Raw genomic sequence first — 16,416 nt, forward strand, 5'->3', positions numbered from 1 at the left:
TTCTTAATAAGATCACTTTTGTTTATTAATGAACCCAGAGTAAGTGATTAGTACCTGGAGGAAGTAAACAGCTGTGTATCTCTCTCTATCAGTGTTATAGAGGGCAAACAATTTATGAGTTTACCCTGTATAAACTTTATAGAGGGTATAACATTTATTTGGGGTTTAGATCCTATTGGGAGCTGGGTGCTGGAGACAGGAGCACTTGTTAAGTGGTTTTCAGTTAAGTCTGCAGCTTTGCTGAGGGGTGGTGGTTCAGACCCTGGGTTGGTGTTGCAGCAGGCTTGTGTGTCTGGCTCAACAAGGCAGGGTTCTAGAAGCCCAAACTGGCAGAGAAAATGAGCTCGGAGGTAGTCTCAACACACCAGCTGACAGTCCCAAGGGGGTCTCTATGACTGAATTTATCACACTTGACCTATGTATGGTTTATGAAATACTGTAATAAAAGCTAAGATAGCCCTGAAAGATCCAACAGTTTGACAGACAGTTGTATTCATGCCCATAAACTGATGTGTAGTTTGTAAGTATTCAAAAGTATAGTGGTTAGAAGGGGTATATGCAGGAATTTAAATATGGCCCCTCCCCAAGGAAGGAGGTCACTGCCCCCCTACCCTCCCCAGCAGGAGGCTACCCTTCCCTGCCTCTGTGACCCCAGCACCAGAGAAGTTCTATACCCCCCATGATTATTAGGGAGCATGCCCCTACTTACCCCCCACACACACACAGGTTAGCCTTGTGCTTCATACTGAAGAGCACCAAGTTAAATGCTGCCACAGAGCTGAATATGCACTTTGAGAGTTCTCAGCCCTGTGTACTCCAAGAAAGAAGAAGTTCTGTTTCCTCTTTGTACAAACCACATTTCTAATCAACATTTTAGAGGAACTTAAGTAATTAACACCCTTTAAAAGTTTCATTAAGAATGTTCACTCAACCCAGTAATCATTTAAATACAAATATAAACAAACTACTACTATACAGTGACTTCATAAAAGTATGGTTCTACTTAGTTTCTTTTCAAAGTCTAGCCCCTTTTCTCAAATATGGATGTTCTTATTGAATCAGTGACCACATTTCCAGATATGGTGTATTTATGAACACGAAAGTAACTCACTTTCTTTACACTATTCTGTAGGAAGTTTCTTTTTTCAAAAGAAGTGATTTTGGCAGTATTCTTAAGCAAAACCCAGATGTAAAGATGGTCACTTTTGAGCAAAATGTCAACTATGAACATAAAGACCTTCACATCTTTCAGAGGAAAGTTCCACAGCTCTGGGCCAGAAAGCACTTTTAATAGCCATTCCATTTTTTCCAGTGGAACATAGCTATTACAAGAGATCATATGAACTCAAATCTGACCAGCTTGGACAAAATAGAGATTTACTGCTTTTACGCCTGTGATCTCTGTAGTGCTAACAAAACAATGAGGGAAGGTGCTAGATTCTATTCCTTGCGTTTTAAAGATCTGTTTACCAAGTGGAGAGGCAGTATCTAAGAGAGGTTTAGCAAGAGAACTGGATTCCATTCCCTGCTCTGATGTTTAGCAAGTCATTTCTCCCATATCTTCTGTCTTTTCTAATTAGATGGTAAACACTTTGGAGCAGGAACTCTTAGTATGCATTTGTATTGTATTATAATATCTTGTATGGTTGTGCCCCCTCAGCCCCATCTCAGTTGGAGTCCTCCAGAATCTACTGTAATAAATTTTAGTTGTAGTTTTGCAACCCCAATTAAGGCAATGGAATTACACACCCATCTCTAGGGGTATAATTTGGCTCATAGACCAATGAAGGAGAGAAAGCCTAGCCCAACTTTGACACCATATAGTTTCCAAAACCAGAAATTAGAATGAACATTAGTATACCTATTTCTTAGTACAGATATCAAAGGCTAGTAAGGAACTGGAGTCATATGTTCATCCCCTTTGATTAGGGCAGGATTGCTCTTCCATTAGCCCAGTGTTTCTCCTTACCAGTTTTTGGTGATATCTTGCTGAGACATGATCACAGCATTTTCTGGCAAGTTCATGTCTAACTGATTTCACTCAATGCTTTAACATCTCTCCTACTTCCCTTTTCTATTTTAGTTTCAGATGGTATCCAAACACTTTTATATATTACCTAAATTATTTACACATCACTATCACATTTAGTTTCTTGGCTTTAAGTGTTGGATTTCTTGAGTAAACGTGTATACAATACTTTGTTTTTAAAATCACACTTCTTTAGAATCCCTCCAATTTATCAATTTGGGTTTGTTTGAATCAATGTTTACTAAAAACATGAATGGAACAAAGAAGAGGCTTAAGTAGAATCCTAAACAAGATGTAAGCACTGTGGCAGTCAGTCAACTCAAAGCAGGTCTTGTATATGTTGTTTCAACCCAGATTCTATTCTAACCTCAGATGCTGAAGGTGCATTGAGAAAAGATAGTTTCCTGAGCAAACAAGCTATGAGCACTGGCTTGCATGTGAAATTAGAATCACTCTTAATATCAGCCCAAATCCTCAATCAAGGGGTGGATGATTGTATTGGCTTAAAGAAATCTTTCCCCCCTCCCTTTATAAGAAAAGTATTTTATATATGTGCACTTCAAAACCTGGTGATCTTATAACATATCTGCTGTCTATATTACAATGAATATTTAGCAGTAGTATGGATATACAAGTTGATTTCAGTACTCTATAGTAAAAATTCCAAATGTTAAATATTTGTTTTATTAATAACTGAGTTATTAGAAACCGAAACATTGAATTTTTGTCCTTGAAACAAAGAGGCCATCAAGACATCAACAGCTCTGGTGCACACAAGTCAAAGCATGCATAGGAGAAAAAAGGTTTAGAAAGATGGAAAACAATTTTTCAAGAAAAAAAAAATAAATACCACATTCCTACTACCTTTCTCCCTTCCAAAACATCAATAGGAGACTGTACAAGTCAGCATTAAGTATGCACAGACTAATGATTAACAACTATTTCTGGGGGCTGATCTACCCACAGAGGTAGTTGATGTGTGGCTTCAGGGTCCTCACATACTAGGTTCTCTACCTTTGAGTATGGCACACCAAACACAGAGGCAGGTTACTAGAAATGTAGCATGGAAAAAAAAGTCAAAGGAGAGGTACTGTGCTTACATTTTTGGCAACAAGATCTTCTAAATACAAGTTTAAAAATAGGTCTACAATTTCATGCTAATGTGCAATAGCCTCCAGTCTGACCCATGAATCATGATGAATGTCACCATCAGTGAAAGTTTTTCAACAACTTTGCATAGCCACACTTTAATGTTAATCTCACTGTTATGTTTACCTTAGTACTTTGCTTTCCTGAGTCAAATCATTTAGAGTGAAGACATGCCAGCACATGTCCCTACAAAAATCTCACTCAAAGCCAATAGGTGATGGGGGCACTGTGGAGGAAGCATGGTCAGCCCCGAAGGCAAGAAGCACCATTTGTTCCTACACATAACATTTTTGCCTGATGTGTTTAAACTGTCTTTCCAGAGTACTGGGCAAATGATGGGGGACTTCAGCCCTTTGCTACTAACTGGGAGGGGTGGAGGGTAGAGAGTTAAGGACACATGCACCAGGAAATAGAAATACAGAATTTGCAAAACGTTTGCTTAGCCTGAATTAAGGAATTCATAGCCTGTGTACAGCATCTGCAGCCATTTCACCTTGCAATATAGGACATGCTAGACAACAGCACAGAATTGTAAATGGTAACTATTTAGTATAGACTTTAAGTGAAAAAACTAGGCCTACAGCATATTTTAAAGGAATCAACAGTATAGTCCAGCAAGCCCGCTAGACTCCACTACAAAGTAATAAGAATTGAAGGAAGCGGGAATTCAGCCATGAAGGTTTTCTTGCCACTTCACAGTGCTAGGTATTCCGACACTGAAAGTGTCATGTGCATCTCCAGCAAGCACTGAGAAAGCATCAAGTGTAGAATCTTGATTTAATGAGGTGACAGAAGTGTATCACATATACACAGAATAGGAACTTCAACACTGATGGACACTTTGAAAGAAGTTTCCCAGCATTACCTGCTAGAAGCAAAGAGCAGGGTTGAAGGGATAAAGTCACACAGAGAAGGTCAATACCACCTCCAGAGCAGTAGTGTCAAAGCCAGAGCCAATTACAAATCCACACATGCATGCATGCACACAAAATAGTTTGTCTTCTCCCTCCTCAATGTTGTAAGGACAACCCATCCCAGGTCAATGTCCAATACTTCGTTAGAAGCCCTATTAACATAGCACCTGGCCATGGTCCAGGACCCTGTTGTGCTATGTGCTGTAAAGACACAGAACAGAGACAGTCCTGCCCCAGAGAGACTGCAATTTAAGTACTCCCAAACAGGCTGAATAAGCGTTGCATATCTGGCACATAAATATCTTGCAATGCCAGCTACAAAAGTGCCATGTGAACGCCTCTTCTCCTTTCTGGAGACATTGTAAATAAGTGGGCAGCATTATCTCCCATAAATGTAAACAAACTTGTTTCTCTTTGCAATTGGCTGAAGAAGAAGTAGGACTGAGCTGACTTATAGGCTCAAGTTTTGCATTGTTTTGCTTCTGAGTGCAGTTATGTAACAAAAAACCCACATACACCACCTACATATTGTGAAAATACAACTTACAAAAAGAGATTGTACTATAGTACGTGTCAGAGGTGACCTGAAAAATATTTGCAGTGTAAGAGTGATAGTATCTGTAATCAAAAATATCAAGTGAGCGGTGTACACTTTGTATTGTGTTGAAACTGAAATCCCTACATTTGAAAATGTAGAACATCCAAAAATATTTAATACATTTCAATTTGTATTCTATTGTTTAACAGTGCAATTAATTGTTATTAACTCAAAAAACCCCAATCACTTGAGTTATCTGTGATCAACAGCCCTTCTAAAAACAGAAAATTGAGACAAGGTAGCAGTTAGTGAAATTTAACATCAAGATGGGACCTTAATGAAGAAGGCACCACCAGCAATTTAACAGTGCCTAGTACTTTGCAGCACATAAAGGCAGCATTGATCTACACCAGTTGGGAGCCCAAGAGTCTGCCCAAAGCCCTTAATAAGCCACACACACACAGAGATGGGTACAACTGGAAGCACACCCAAAACCCCAGTAAGCAATACTATGTGGATACAAAACAAAAAAAGGGAACATATCCCACATCTTCCTCTGCCCTTGATACACTTTCATATACAAATACATAGGGATCTATTTAGACACAACTCTGTGCATATTCAGTTACCCTATTCATTTTGTTAGAAAAATACCAAAATTACTGAAGTATGAGCTTACCTTCAAGTTTAGATCCATATTGGTATATTCCACCAGCAAAGTGTGGAAAGGCAAACACAAGTGATCCCAATCCTATCATAAATGATGAAAAGGCAAGCCATCTTGGTTTGTGCCCTCTTTCTCCAAAGAAAGATACAAACAGTGACAATACACAAAAAGCAATGTCATAGCTTGCAGAGATGACACCAGTGAGGGAACTGCTCAGCTCAAAACGCTTTTCAATTGTGGAAATACTAACATTTACTAGGCCATTCACCACAATACCTATAAAAAAAAAAAACACAACAATTAGACAAACCAAGTAAGTATTATTTTCTGGAAAAACTACAATGCAATCTTACCACTGGATCATGTGCAAGTTCAAACTCAGTCTTGCCATTCAATCACCACAACTAGCATAAAAGGACTGGAGAAGGGCTCACCCTGTGAACTGTAATATCAAACCTACAACATATGAATTAAGTGTAGGAGTACTGGGGGGGGGGGGCGAAAGCAGGGAGAAGAGGCATTCCAGTATTCAATGCCACTATGACAGACTTGCATGACAAGTTGTTTTTTTTCACTTAGGGGAACACACACACACACACACACACACACACACAAGTAGAGGCCTTAATGACCTAAAGGAATGAGCAAATATCAAGCTGGTTTTCTGCTTGTCATTTTTTTGGTGTATGTATAGCACTTCAAACATCTACTTACGTCCCTGAGCACCCATATGAAGTAGGTAAGCCTTTTTATATTTTAAAAATGGGAAACTGGCTCACAAGAGTTAAATAAATATCTCTATACCACAAAAGCAAAGTAGGTCAGTAATGGATTACGGGAAAAAAAAAAGTTAAATATTCTTATTGTAATTGGTCATTGATTTAGTTATCAGTGTTCAATTCACAGACTAAAATGACAAGCAAATTCATTACAATTCAATTTGTAGATTAACTTCCTTTATAAGATAATAATTTAATACTAAATGCAATTTCTGGCTAGATAATTGTCAGCGGTTTATTACAAAAGGAGAAACAGTTGCTTTAGCAGAGATGGAACTGCTGATCCAGACACTATACTGTGGGCAACTCCCAGGTCTTACTCAAAGAATTCTTAGCAGCCAAGTAAATATTAGCTAAAGAACAGTGTTTCAGCTACTTGCATTTCTACAGTATGTGAAGGCTAGTCCATAGTGTGGTCCACAGTAGGTACTGCACCAAAGAACTAGGATGTTAGTTAGCAAGTCATTAATCTTTGACTTACTTTCCTAAAGCTAGGTCACTACTATTTTACCTTTTTACTAGGACTGTCAATCAGGTAACTCAAAAAAAATCAATCTCAATTAATTGCTCTGTTAAATAGCATACCAATTGAAAATTTGTTACTGTCAAGGTTCCTCCCCCACTCTGAACTCTAGGGTACAGATGTGGGGACCTGCATAAAAAACCTCCTAAGCCTATCTTTACCAGCTTAGGTCAAAACTTCCCCAAGGTACAAAATATTCCACCCTTTGTCCTTGGATTGGCCGCTACCAAACTAATACTGGTTACTGGGGAAGAGCTGTTTGGACGCGTCTTTCCCCCAAAAACTTCCCAAAACCTTGCACCCCACTTCCTGGACAAGGTTTGGTAAAAAGCCTCACCAATTTGCCTAGGTGACTACAGACCCAGACCCTTGGATCTTAAGAACAATGAACAATCCTCCCAACACTTGCACCCCCCCTTTCCTGGGAAATGTTGGATAAAAAGCCTCACCAATTTGCCTAGGTGACTACAGACCCAGACCCTTGGATCTTAAGAACAATGAACAATCCTCCCAACACTTGCACCCCCCCTTTCCTGGGAAATGTTGGATAAAAAGCCTCACCAATTTGCATAGGTGACCACAGACCCAAACCCTTGGATCTGAGAACAATGAAAAAGCATTCAGTTTTCTTACAAGAAGACTTTTAATAGAAATAGGAGTAAATAGAAGTAAAGAAATCCCCTCTGTAAAATCAGGATGGTAGATACCTTACAGGGTAATTAGATTCAAAACATAGAGAACCCCTCTAGGCAAAACCTTAAGTTACAAAAAAGACACACAGACAGAAATAGTTATTCTATTCAGCACAGTTCTTTTCTCAGCCATTTAAAGAAATCATAATCTAACATGTACCTAGCTAGCTTACTTACTAAAAGTTCTAAGACTCCATTCCTGGTCTATCCCCAGCAAAGACAGAATATAGACAGACACACAGACCCTTTGTTTCTCTCCCTCCTCCCAGCTTTTGAAAGTATCTTGTCTCCTCATTGGTCATTTTGGTCAGGTGCCAGCAAGGTTACCTTTAGCTTCTTAACCCTTTACAGGTGAGAGGAGCTTTCCCCTGACCAGGAGGGATTTCAAAGGGGTTTACCCTTCCCTTTATATTTATGACAGTTACATTTTTGTATGTTTTCTACATTTTCAAATATATCGATTTCAATTACAACACAGAATACAGTGTATAGTGCTCACTTTATTTCTTATTAAAAATATTTGCACTGTGAAAATGATAATAGTATTTTTCAATTCACCTCATACAAGTTGTCATAAATATAAAGGGAAGGGTAAACCCCTTTAAAATCCCTCCTGGCCAGAGGAAAAATCCTCACCTGTAAAGGGTTAAGAAGCTAAAGGCAACCTCGCTGGCACCTGACCAAAATGACCAATGAGGAGACAAGATACTTTCAAAAGCTGGGAGGAGGGAGAGAAACAAAGGGTCTGTGTCTGTATGCTGCTTTTGCCGGGGATAGAACAGGCATGGAGTCTTAGAACTTTTAGTAAGTAACCTAGCTAGGTATGTGTTAGATTAGGATTTCTTTAAATGGCTGAGAAGAACTGTGCTGAATAGAATGACTATTCCTGTCTGTGTACCTTTTTTGTAACTTAAGGTTTTGCCTAGAGGGATTCTCTATGTTTTGAATAATTACCCTGTAAGGTATCTACCATCCTGATTTTACAGAGGTGATTCCTTTACTTTATTAAAAAAAAAAGTCTTCTTGTAAGAAAACTGAATGCTTTTTCATTGTTCTCAGATCCAAGGGTTTGGGTCTGTGGTCACCTATGCAAATTGGTGAGGATTTTTACCAAACCTTTCCCAGGAAGTGGGGTGCAAGGGTTGGGAGGATTTTGGGGGGAAAGAAGTGTCCAAATTACGTTTCCCAGTAAACCCAGATAAAGTTCGGTGGTGGCAGTGGAAATCCAGGGTCAAAGGATAAAATTAATTTGTACTTGGAGAAGTTTTAACCTAAGCTGGTAAAAGTAAGCTTAGGAGGTTTTCATGCAGGTCCCCACATCTGTATCCTAGTACTGTACTGTAGTACAGTCAGTCATGAGTGTGCAACTTACAAATGTAGTTTTGTTACATAACTGCACTCAAAAACAATGCAAAAAACTTGAGCCTACAAGTCCACTCAGTCCAACTTCTTGTTCAGCCAATCGCTCAAAAACAAGTTTGTCTACATTTGCAGAAGATAATGCTGCCTGCTTCTTGTTTACAATGTCACATGAAAGTGAGAACAGGAATTTGCATGGCACTGTTGTAGCTGGTGTTGCAAGGTATTTGCATGCAAGATGCACTAAAGATTCATATATCCCTTGATGCTTCAACCACCATTCCAGAGGACATGTGTCCATGCTGATGATGGGTTCCGTTCAATAACTATCCAAAGTACTGTAGACTGACATGTTCATTTTCATCTGAGTCAGATGCCACGAGCTAAAAGTTGGTGTGTGGGGGGGGGTTCTGTAATTTCAGCATCAGGGGGCTGCTCTTTTAAGACTTCTGAAAGCATGCTGCATACCTCATCCCTGTCAGATTTTGGAAGGCACTTCAGATTCTTAAATCTTGGTTTGAGTGCTGTAGCATCTTTAGAAATTTCAAGTTAGTGTACATTTTCATTGTCAAATCTGCAGTGAAAGTGTTCTTAAAAAGAGGACGTGCTGGGTCATCATCTGAGACTACTAGAACACAGAATATATGGCAGAATGTGGGTAAAACAGAGCAGGAAACAGAATTCTCCCCCAAGGAGTTCAGTCACAAATTTAATTAACACATTTTTTAATGAACATCATCAGCATGGAAGCATGTCTTCTGGAATGGTGGCTGAAGCAGGAAGGGGCATATGAATGTTTAGCATATCTGGCACATAAATGCCTTGCAATGCCAGCTACAAGAGTGCCTGTTCTCACTTTCTGGTGACATAAATAAGAAGCAGGCAGCATTATCTCCCATAAATGTAAACAAACTTGTTTCTCTTAGCGATTGACTGAACGGACTTGTAGACTCTAAAGTTTTAGACTGTTTTATTTTTGAATGCAGGGTTTTTTGTACCTAATTCTACATTTGTAAGGTCAACTTTCATGATAAAGAGATTGCTCTACAGTATTGTATTTGGTGAATTGAAAAATAGCTCTTGTTTTTTAGTGCAAATATTTGTAATCAAAAATATAAAGTGAGCATTGTACACTTTGTATTCTGTGTTGTAACTGAAATCAATATTTGAATTGTAGAAAACATCCAAAAATGTTTAAACTGAGCAATTTTTTTTTAAATCATGCAACAGCCATTTTACCCATTCATATAGCATAGTGGCCAAAGATTCCACCCCCCCACTGCTAAGGGTTTTAGATGTGCATTGGTATCATGTCACTGTCTGCTTGAACCTTTACAATTGGTATGTGGCTTTGACAATTTTTATGACCAACTATAGTTTAATAAAAATATTATCTTGAAATTTAATCACTCATCCAAGTACCTCAAAACAATTTACAAACAAACAATGCAGTATAATATTTTTATTAAGTTATGTCTGGTCACAAAGCTTGTCAAAGCCACACACGGATTGGCTGTATCTATTTTATCCTTCTCAGCTTACTCCTGGTGTCAATAATAGTCCTACCCAAAGTGTGAAAATAGCCATTCCTCCATTTATCCAGGGAAAGAAGTGACTCAGAAGTGGCAGCCATTTATTTGGCAACAATAATGAAGACATTGTTGTCACATTCTGTCACTCAACTTGAAAAGCTATTACTAGTTCCTCCCACAGTTGTGAACTGCAGCATCTCTTGTTATAATTTATGGTGACTCAGACATGCATCCTAGGATGCAATTATGCACTTTTATATTGATCAAAGGGCACATAAATTAACTATATACAATACATAAATGACTATACTATAGAAATATAGGCCTCATCTGAACTTGGAAGATAGCGGGTAAAAAAAAAAAGTCAGTTTTTCCAGACAGCTCCACTTGAAATGTAGGAGAATCTATCAATTGCAATATCATCTTTTTAAGGCCAGCTATTTGACTACAAAATTTTCATAAGTTGGAGTCCTAAGTGTGCCCAACGTTGCCTTCAGTTAAAACAGTGATACATATGCACACCAGTTGTTTACAATTTGCTATTTATTTTTGGTTTCATTCTGCATGTAAAAATGTTATATGCTTAGATGAGATGAAAGTTGAGAATTACTGTATCTAGAAGAAGGTTTAGAGCAGCAATGCTCATCACTAATTAGTCACAAGTTCCATAAAAGATATAAAACTATGTTGGATAATTAGGCAGATACTTTAGTATTGGGGGGAAGGGGGACATTTCTACAATGTATTACCTTCTCTGATGTTTCTGAAATTTGAAAACTAAAATACTTAACTGTAACTACATTAAAGTAATTGTTCCCATAGGAGAATGGGGCAAGGTAGTTACAGTAGTTTGGACTGCATTAACTCAGCATCTACATATTCCTAATGTATGAGGGAGTATTTGTAAAATGCAAGATTATATTTCCTGGCTCTGATACTTTTTAGTATTCTTGGAAGTGTGGGCCATTCCTGCCTGAACACACACACACAACCTAAATTTCAAGATATACCCTTTATCTAGATTAGTCTTCTCTTCCTTCCCTTTCTACCCTCATCCAATTTCAAAAAGGACATCACGAGCTTCCTGCTTTTGATATGTCATTAACAGCTGAAGGTAGAAGGAGACCTATTCTAATTAAGACATTTAGCATCCCACTACTGTAAAAAAAGGGAATCATTCAAAATGCTGGCTGTAAGTCTCATTGAGATACTGTATTTGATTATGCATATTTATTTATTTGATTTACTATGACAGTCACTGTAGTACCTAAGCATTTCACAGGTATTAATGGCTGTATCCTCACAATACCCATGTAAAGATAGGAGAAATGTTATCCTTATTTTACATATGGGGGCCCAAGCCACTTAATTTTGTCTGCACAAAGGAAGTTTTCTAAAGAGAGTTTCCATTTGTATTAGCTACATTGGGATTCCTCGTGTAAACAAGGTTTCATATTGCAGAAATTCAGTCATTTACTTGTGCAGTCAAATCAAATGGACACAAGATTAATGAACTACTGAAAACACAGAAACCTTATCTACATCAGTATTCCCAACCTGCAATATTGGCAAATTTAGGAGGTTCTCTTAATGGAACCATAGCTTGCAAGATAAAGGCCCAATCATGCAGTCAGATCGGTGTAGGCAAAAACAGAGGTCCAGGTGGGTGGAAGTGTGCAGAGCTGATACCAGGATCCAGACCTTAATGAATTACCAAAGGTGGTCTGTTGCAAAGCCAGAAAACTTCTGAGTCCTAATCCTGTAACGAAGGCACTGGACTACCTCAGGCCCCAATGAGCAACACACTTAAATATGTGCTTAATTTTAAGTATGTACTAAATTATTTGATGGTGACCTCAGTTCACAGATACAAGTTTAATATGTAATTAGAAATTGTTGAAGTGTTCCTCCCTGATATTCTGTATTTACATTTTTATTTTCTGATGTTCAGCAAAATGTATCCATTGCCAATTTTTATTTGAAAGACCCATTATCAACTTAAGTTTGGCCTGATTTAGGAAGTTTTGAGCCTTTGAACAGATAATTTTTCTACTCATTACAATTCAAATGGAAGACATTTTATGCATACCTTTGCAGTGTTTCAAAATAAATAAAAACAAACCATAATAGCATTATGAAACTGACTAGAAACACATGCCACTGAATTCATACTCCAAGATGAGAAATGTGAGTAAACAAATACCATAGTGATATATTTAGAAAGACTTTAAAATCTAGTGTAAAGCGTATGTACTAAAACCACCTTACCCATTACTGTATTTGTGAACATTGACTAGTCTTCTTTCAAATCCAAAGTTTATTTTGAGCAGTGGGGGCTAGATTCATAGCGGGCATTAAGGCAACTTTCAGGTGCCATGCTGCCAAGTGACATTCACAATCACCAAGTTCAGCACCTAAGCTCCCTATACAGTGCATAGAGTTGGACACCTAAAAAGGGAATTCACTGAAGCCAGCACACTGAGGGGGGTGCTCCTGAAGCTAGCAAGTAGGAAATGTTGAGAAGACGAAGTTAAGTGCCCAAGTCCAGGAGAAGAGACACCTCCCTCTGCTCAGGATTCATCCAGAAACCCTCTCTTAGAGTTAGGACCACTGTGCTTAAATGCCTTTTTACCCAGTAGCTAAAGCACTCACTGAAGATGTGGGAGTCTTTTGGAATACGTTTCTTTTGACTGCTTTTGTTGAAGCTGTTCCACTTTGTATAAAATAATTGTTAATTCATTGGACCACAAAGAGTCTATATAGCCCAGTATTTAGGGCACTCACCTGGGATATGAAAGACCTGAGTTCAAGTCCCTATTCCACATTATGAAGAGCATAGATTTTAACCCAGGCCTTTCATATACCCCATGACAGTGGTTTTCAACCTTCCCCCCCCACCCCCATTTGCAGACCCCTAAAAAATTCTGAGTGGAAGTGCAGACCCCTTTGGAAATCTTAGGAATTGTCTGTGGTCCCCAAGGCGTCTGCAGACCACAGGTGGAAAACTACTGCCCTATGAATGCTCTAATCCAGTGGCGCTCAACCTTTCCAGACAACTGTATCCCTTTCAGGAAGTTGATTTGTCTTGCATAACCAAGTTTCACCGCACTTAAAAACTACTTGCTTACAAAATCAGACGTAAAAATATATCAAGTGTTACCGCACACTATTACTGAAAAATTGCTTACTTTCTCACGGGGCATGAGTCCCACGGTTGAGAAACACTGCTTTGGTATATAGAGCAGTATAAACTTATTGTCTGTATGAAATTTTAGTTGGTACTGACTTGGCTAGTGCTTTTCACGTAGCCTGTTATAAAACTAGGCAAATATCTAGATGAGTTACTGGTTTCAGAGTAACAGCCGTGTTAGTCTGTATTCGCAAAAAGAAAAGGAGTACTTGTGGCACCTTAGAGACTAACCAATTTATTTGAGCATAAGCTTTCGTGAGCTACAGCTCACTTCATCGGATGCATACTGTGGAAAGTGTAGAAGATCTTTTTATACACACAAAGCATGAAAAAATACCTCCCCCCCACCCCACTCTCCTGCTGGTAATAGCTTATCTAAAGTGATCACTCTCCTTACAATGTATATGATAATCAAGTTGGGCCATTTCCATCATATACATTGTAAGGAGAGTGATCACTTTAGATAAGCTATTACCAGCAGGAGAGTGGGGTGGGGGGGAGGTATTTTTTCATGCTTTGTGTGTATAAAAAGATCTTCTACACTTTCCACAGTATGCATCCGATGAAGTGAGCTGTAGCTCACGAAAGCTTATGCTCAAATAAATTGGTTAGTCTCTAAGGTGCCACAAGTACTCCTTTTCTTTTTTAGATGAGTTACTGTATCTCCTGGAAGACCTCTGTGTACCAGTTGAAAACCACTGCTCAAACCACTGAAATATTGGGCAAGAGGCTGGGGCCCCCTCCTGCTTTCTTTTTGGTGGATGGGGGAGGGTGCAATCTGGTAAGCATGCAAATGAAGTCAAGGGGGCTTTCTTCAGGCAGCCCTCTGGCAAGGCTCTTTGCAGGATCAAGGCTAAATTATCATTAATGCCACAGATGTGTTTTAAGAAAAATGTAATACTAACTGAAAGTACATGTCCCAGCCCAAAGATCAAATGTTATGCAGAAGTAAGGGTGGCATGGTATGGTATTGCCAACCTTACTTATGCACTGCTGCTGGCGGCAAAGAATTGCAGAAGCGTGGCCAGTGCCCACAAGATGTATAGCATGCAGAGCCCAATTTCCTGACCATCCCGCCTCAGCCCTCCTTCCCCAATTGGGAAGAGGCTGATACCACCCCCGAAGGTGATCCTTGATCTCCAGAACTGTACTGTGAATATTACAAGTAAAGCTTGTATGTTGCAAGTTTTTCAGCTATTGTTTTGTTTTATGATTTAGGCCTAGAACTCAGTGATTAATGTTACACTTGACTCAAGCACCAGGAAAAAGTGTTTCACTAGAATCCATGACTCCTAGAAAAAAACCTGTTAAGTTATCCTGACTATGGTCCCAACCCTGCAGAAGTTTACACATATGCTTAACTTCAATACATAAAGGTAAGTACGTGCTTAACAGTTTCCAGGATCAGGGCCTGTATGTAGTCATAACTGCACACCCACTGATGCACCAGTCTCTCAGGTTTGACTGCTGGAGGTTTTCAGTACCAAGCCATTGTTAAAACAACAAATACAAGTGGCTAAAAATATATTTTAAGTTTGTAGATAGGTTAATTTAGCTGATGAAAAACAGTGGACTTGCTTGGAACACCAACTCATGTTTATTATTTTGTTAACATTTGATTTGTTTGTAAAGTCATATAAAGTAAGAGTTGTAGCTCTTATTTGCCATATTTAAAAAAAAAAAGGGAAGCATTTCCCCTATATTATAAGTAGTAGTGAAGTGGTACAGGAAAGGGTATGAAACCTATTGATCAGAGAGGCACTCAGGGATTCAGACAAGTTTAAGAGCAAGTAAAAAAAAAAAAAAAGTGGGGGGGAGGGGTAGTGGGAAAGCACCTGAGAGTCTGGCATTATCTAGGTCACTTTGGGTAGGAGCCTGAATATGCATAACATGGAGCCTGACGAAGTCACAAGATTGCCACATTTTACACTAACACCAACCCTGCTGGAGCTCACACCCCCGGTTCCTCTCTCATCCCAAGAGAGAAAGTCCCTTCCACAGCCTCCCCGGCCCATGATCCCATCCCACCCTTCTCCTCCACCTTCCCCGCAAGGGGCACGGTACGGCTGCCCTTTCCCCAGGGATCGCCCCCGACCCCCGCAGGCGAGGGTTACCTTGGAAGACGGCCAGCAGGCTGTAGGCGCTCAGGTAGCCCTCGGGGTTGTTGCACAGCTGCAGAGCCCTAGGAGTGAAGCTGCCCCACCCGCAGGGCCCCTCCTCACACACCGACGGGGGGCGGCCGGGGACCGGGCGGGAGCGGCTGGCGCTCGCCCTGGGGTGGAGACGGAGGTCGGGGCTGGAGGGCTCGAAAGCCGGGTTCACGATACCTTCCCGCGCCATGGCGCTGCCAGCCGCGCTCGGCCCCTAGCCCCGCTCCAGCCAGACGCAGCCTCACCCGGGACCGGCCCTTCTAAATGCTCGGGACAGGGGGCTGCTGCCTCCCGTTGGGCCGCCCCCGCGCAGCCCCGCCCTGCTTGCGACTGGGGAGCTGGCTCCGGCGGTTTCGAAGAGCGGAGGCGGCGACTGCTGCTGCCCGGCACCTGCCGCCTTTCCCAACACAGCCCTGGCTAAGGGGAGGCTGCGGCGTCTCTGCCTCCAAGAGCTGCCCCTGCCCCAGGGCGGGCCGTTCGCCGGCAGCCCTCTCGCCTTCCAAAGAAAACGTGTTAAAGCTGCCTTTTCTCGGTCTGCCCCCCCCCCCCCCCCCCCCCGCTGCACGGCGGCTTTTCGCCCTATCAAGGCATCATCACCCAAGGAACCTGCAAAATGACACCGCACCACCACTGGAAGCTTTTTGCAATTTCCATGGTTATGCCTCAATACCCAGTTCTCCTTTACGTTACTGGAGTCATGATTGTTTACGGTAATTAAGCATGTTAGGGTGCATGAAGTCAGGAAAAAACAGCCGGTGGAGATGGGACTAGCCTGAGCTCCCAGCTAGGATGACTGATTTAGGCTCCACAACCACTGAATCTCCAGGGGGTGTGGATGTGAGTGACTGGTTTTGTTGCAAAGAGCAATGAAATCGGACTTTAGGTAGATAGATA

The 16,416-nt window shown here is 40.5% G+C and overlaps 1 protein-coding gene across 3 annotated transcripts in view; it reads right to left on the bottom strand.

The window, feature by feature from the left end:
* SLCO4C1 (solute carrier organic anion transporter family member 4C1) overlaps positions 1 to 16,032 on the bottom strand; it is a 101,240-nt gene extending 85,208 nt beyond the window's left edge. The window contains exons 1-2 of one of the 3 annotated variants that reach the window (XM_073344597.1): positions 15,487 to 16,032; positions 5,310 to 5,573 (exon numbers count right to left, since the gene is read on the bottom strand). In XM_073344597.1, the coding sequence (XP_073200698.1) occupies positions 5,310 to 5,573; positions 15,487 to 15,712 (490 nt within the window). In that variant the 5' untranslated portion in view covers positions 15,713 to 16,032. The remainder of the gene's footprint in view (positions 1 to 5,309; positions 5,574 to 15,486) is intronic. The other 2 variants (XM_073344598.1, XM_073344596.2) reach the window with 2 other exon arrangements.
* Between the last annotated feature and the right edge of the window lie 384 nt (positions 16,033 to 16,416).

Source organism: Lepidochelys kempii, chromosome 5, assembly GCF_965140285.1.
Source record: "Lepidochelys kempii isolate rLepKem1 chromosome 5, rLepKem1.hap1, whole genome shotgun sequence".
Classification (NCBI taxonomy): domain Eukaryota; kingdom Metazoa; phylum Chordata; order Testudines; family Cheloniidae; genus Lepidochelys; species Lepidochelys kempii.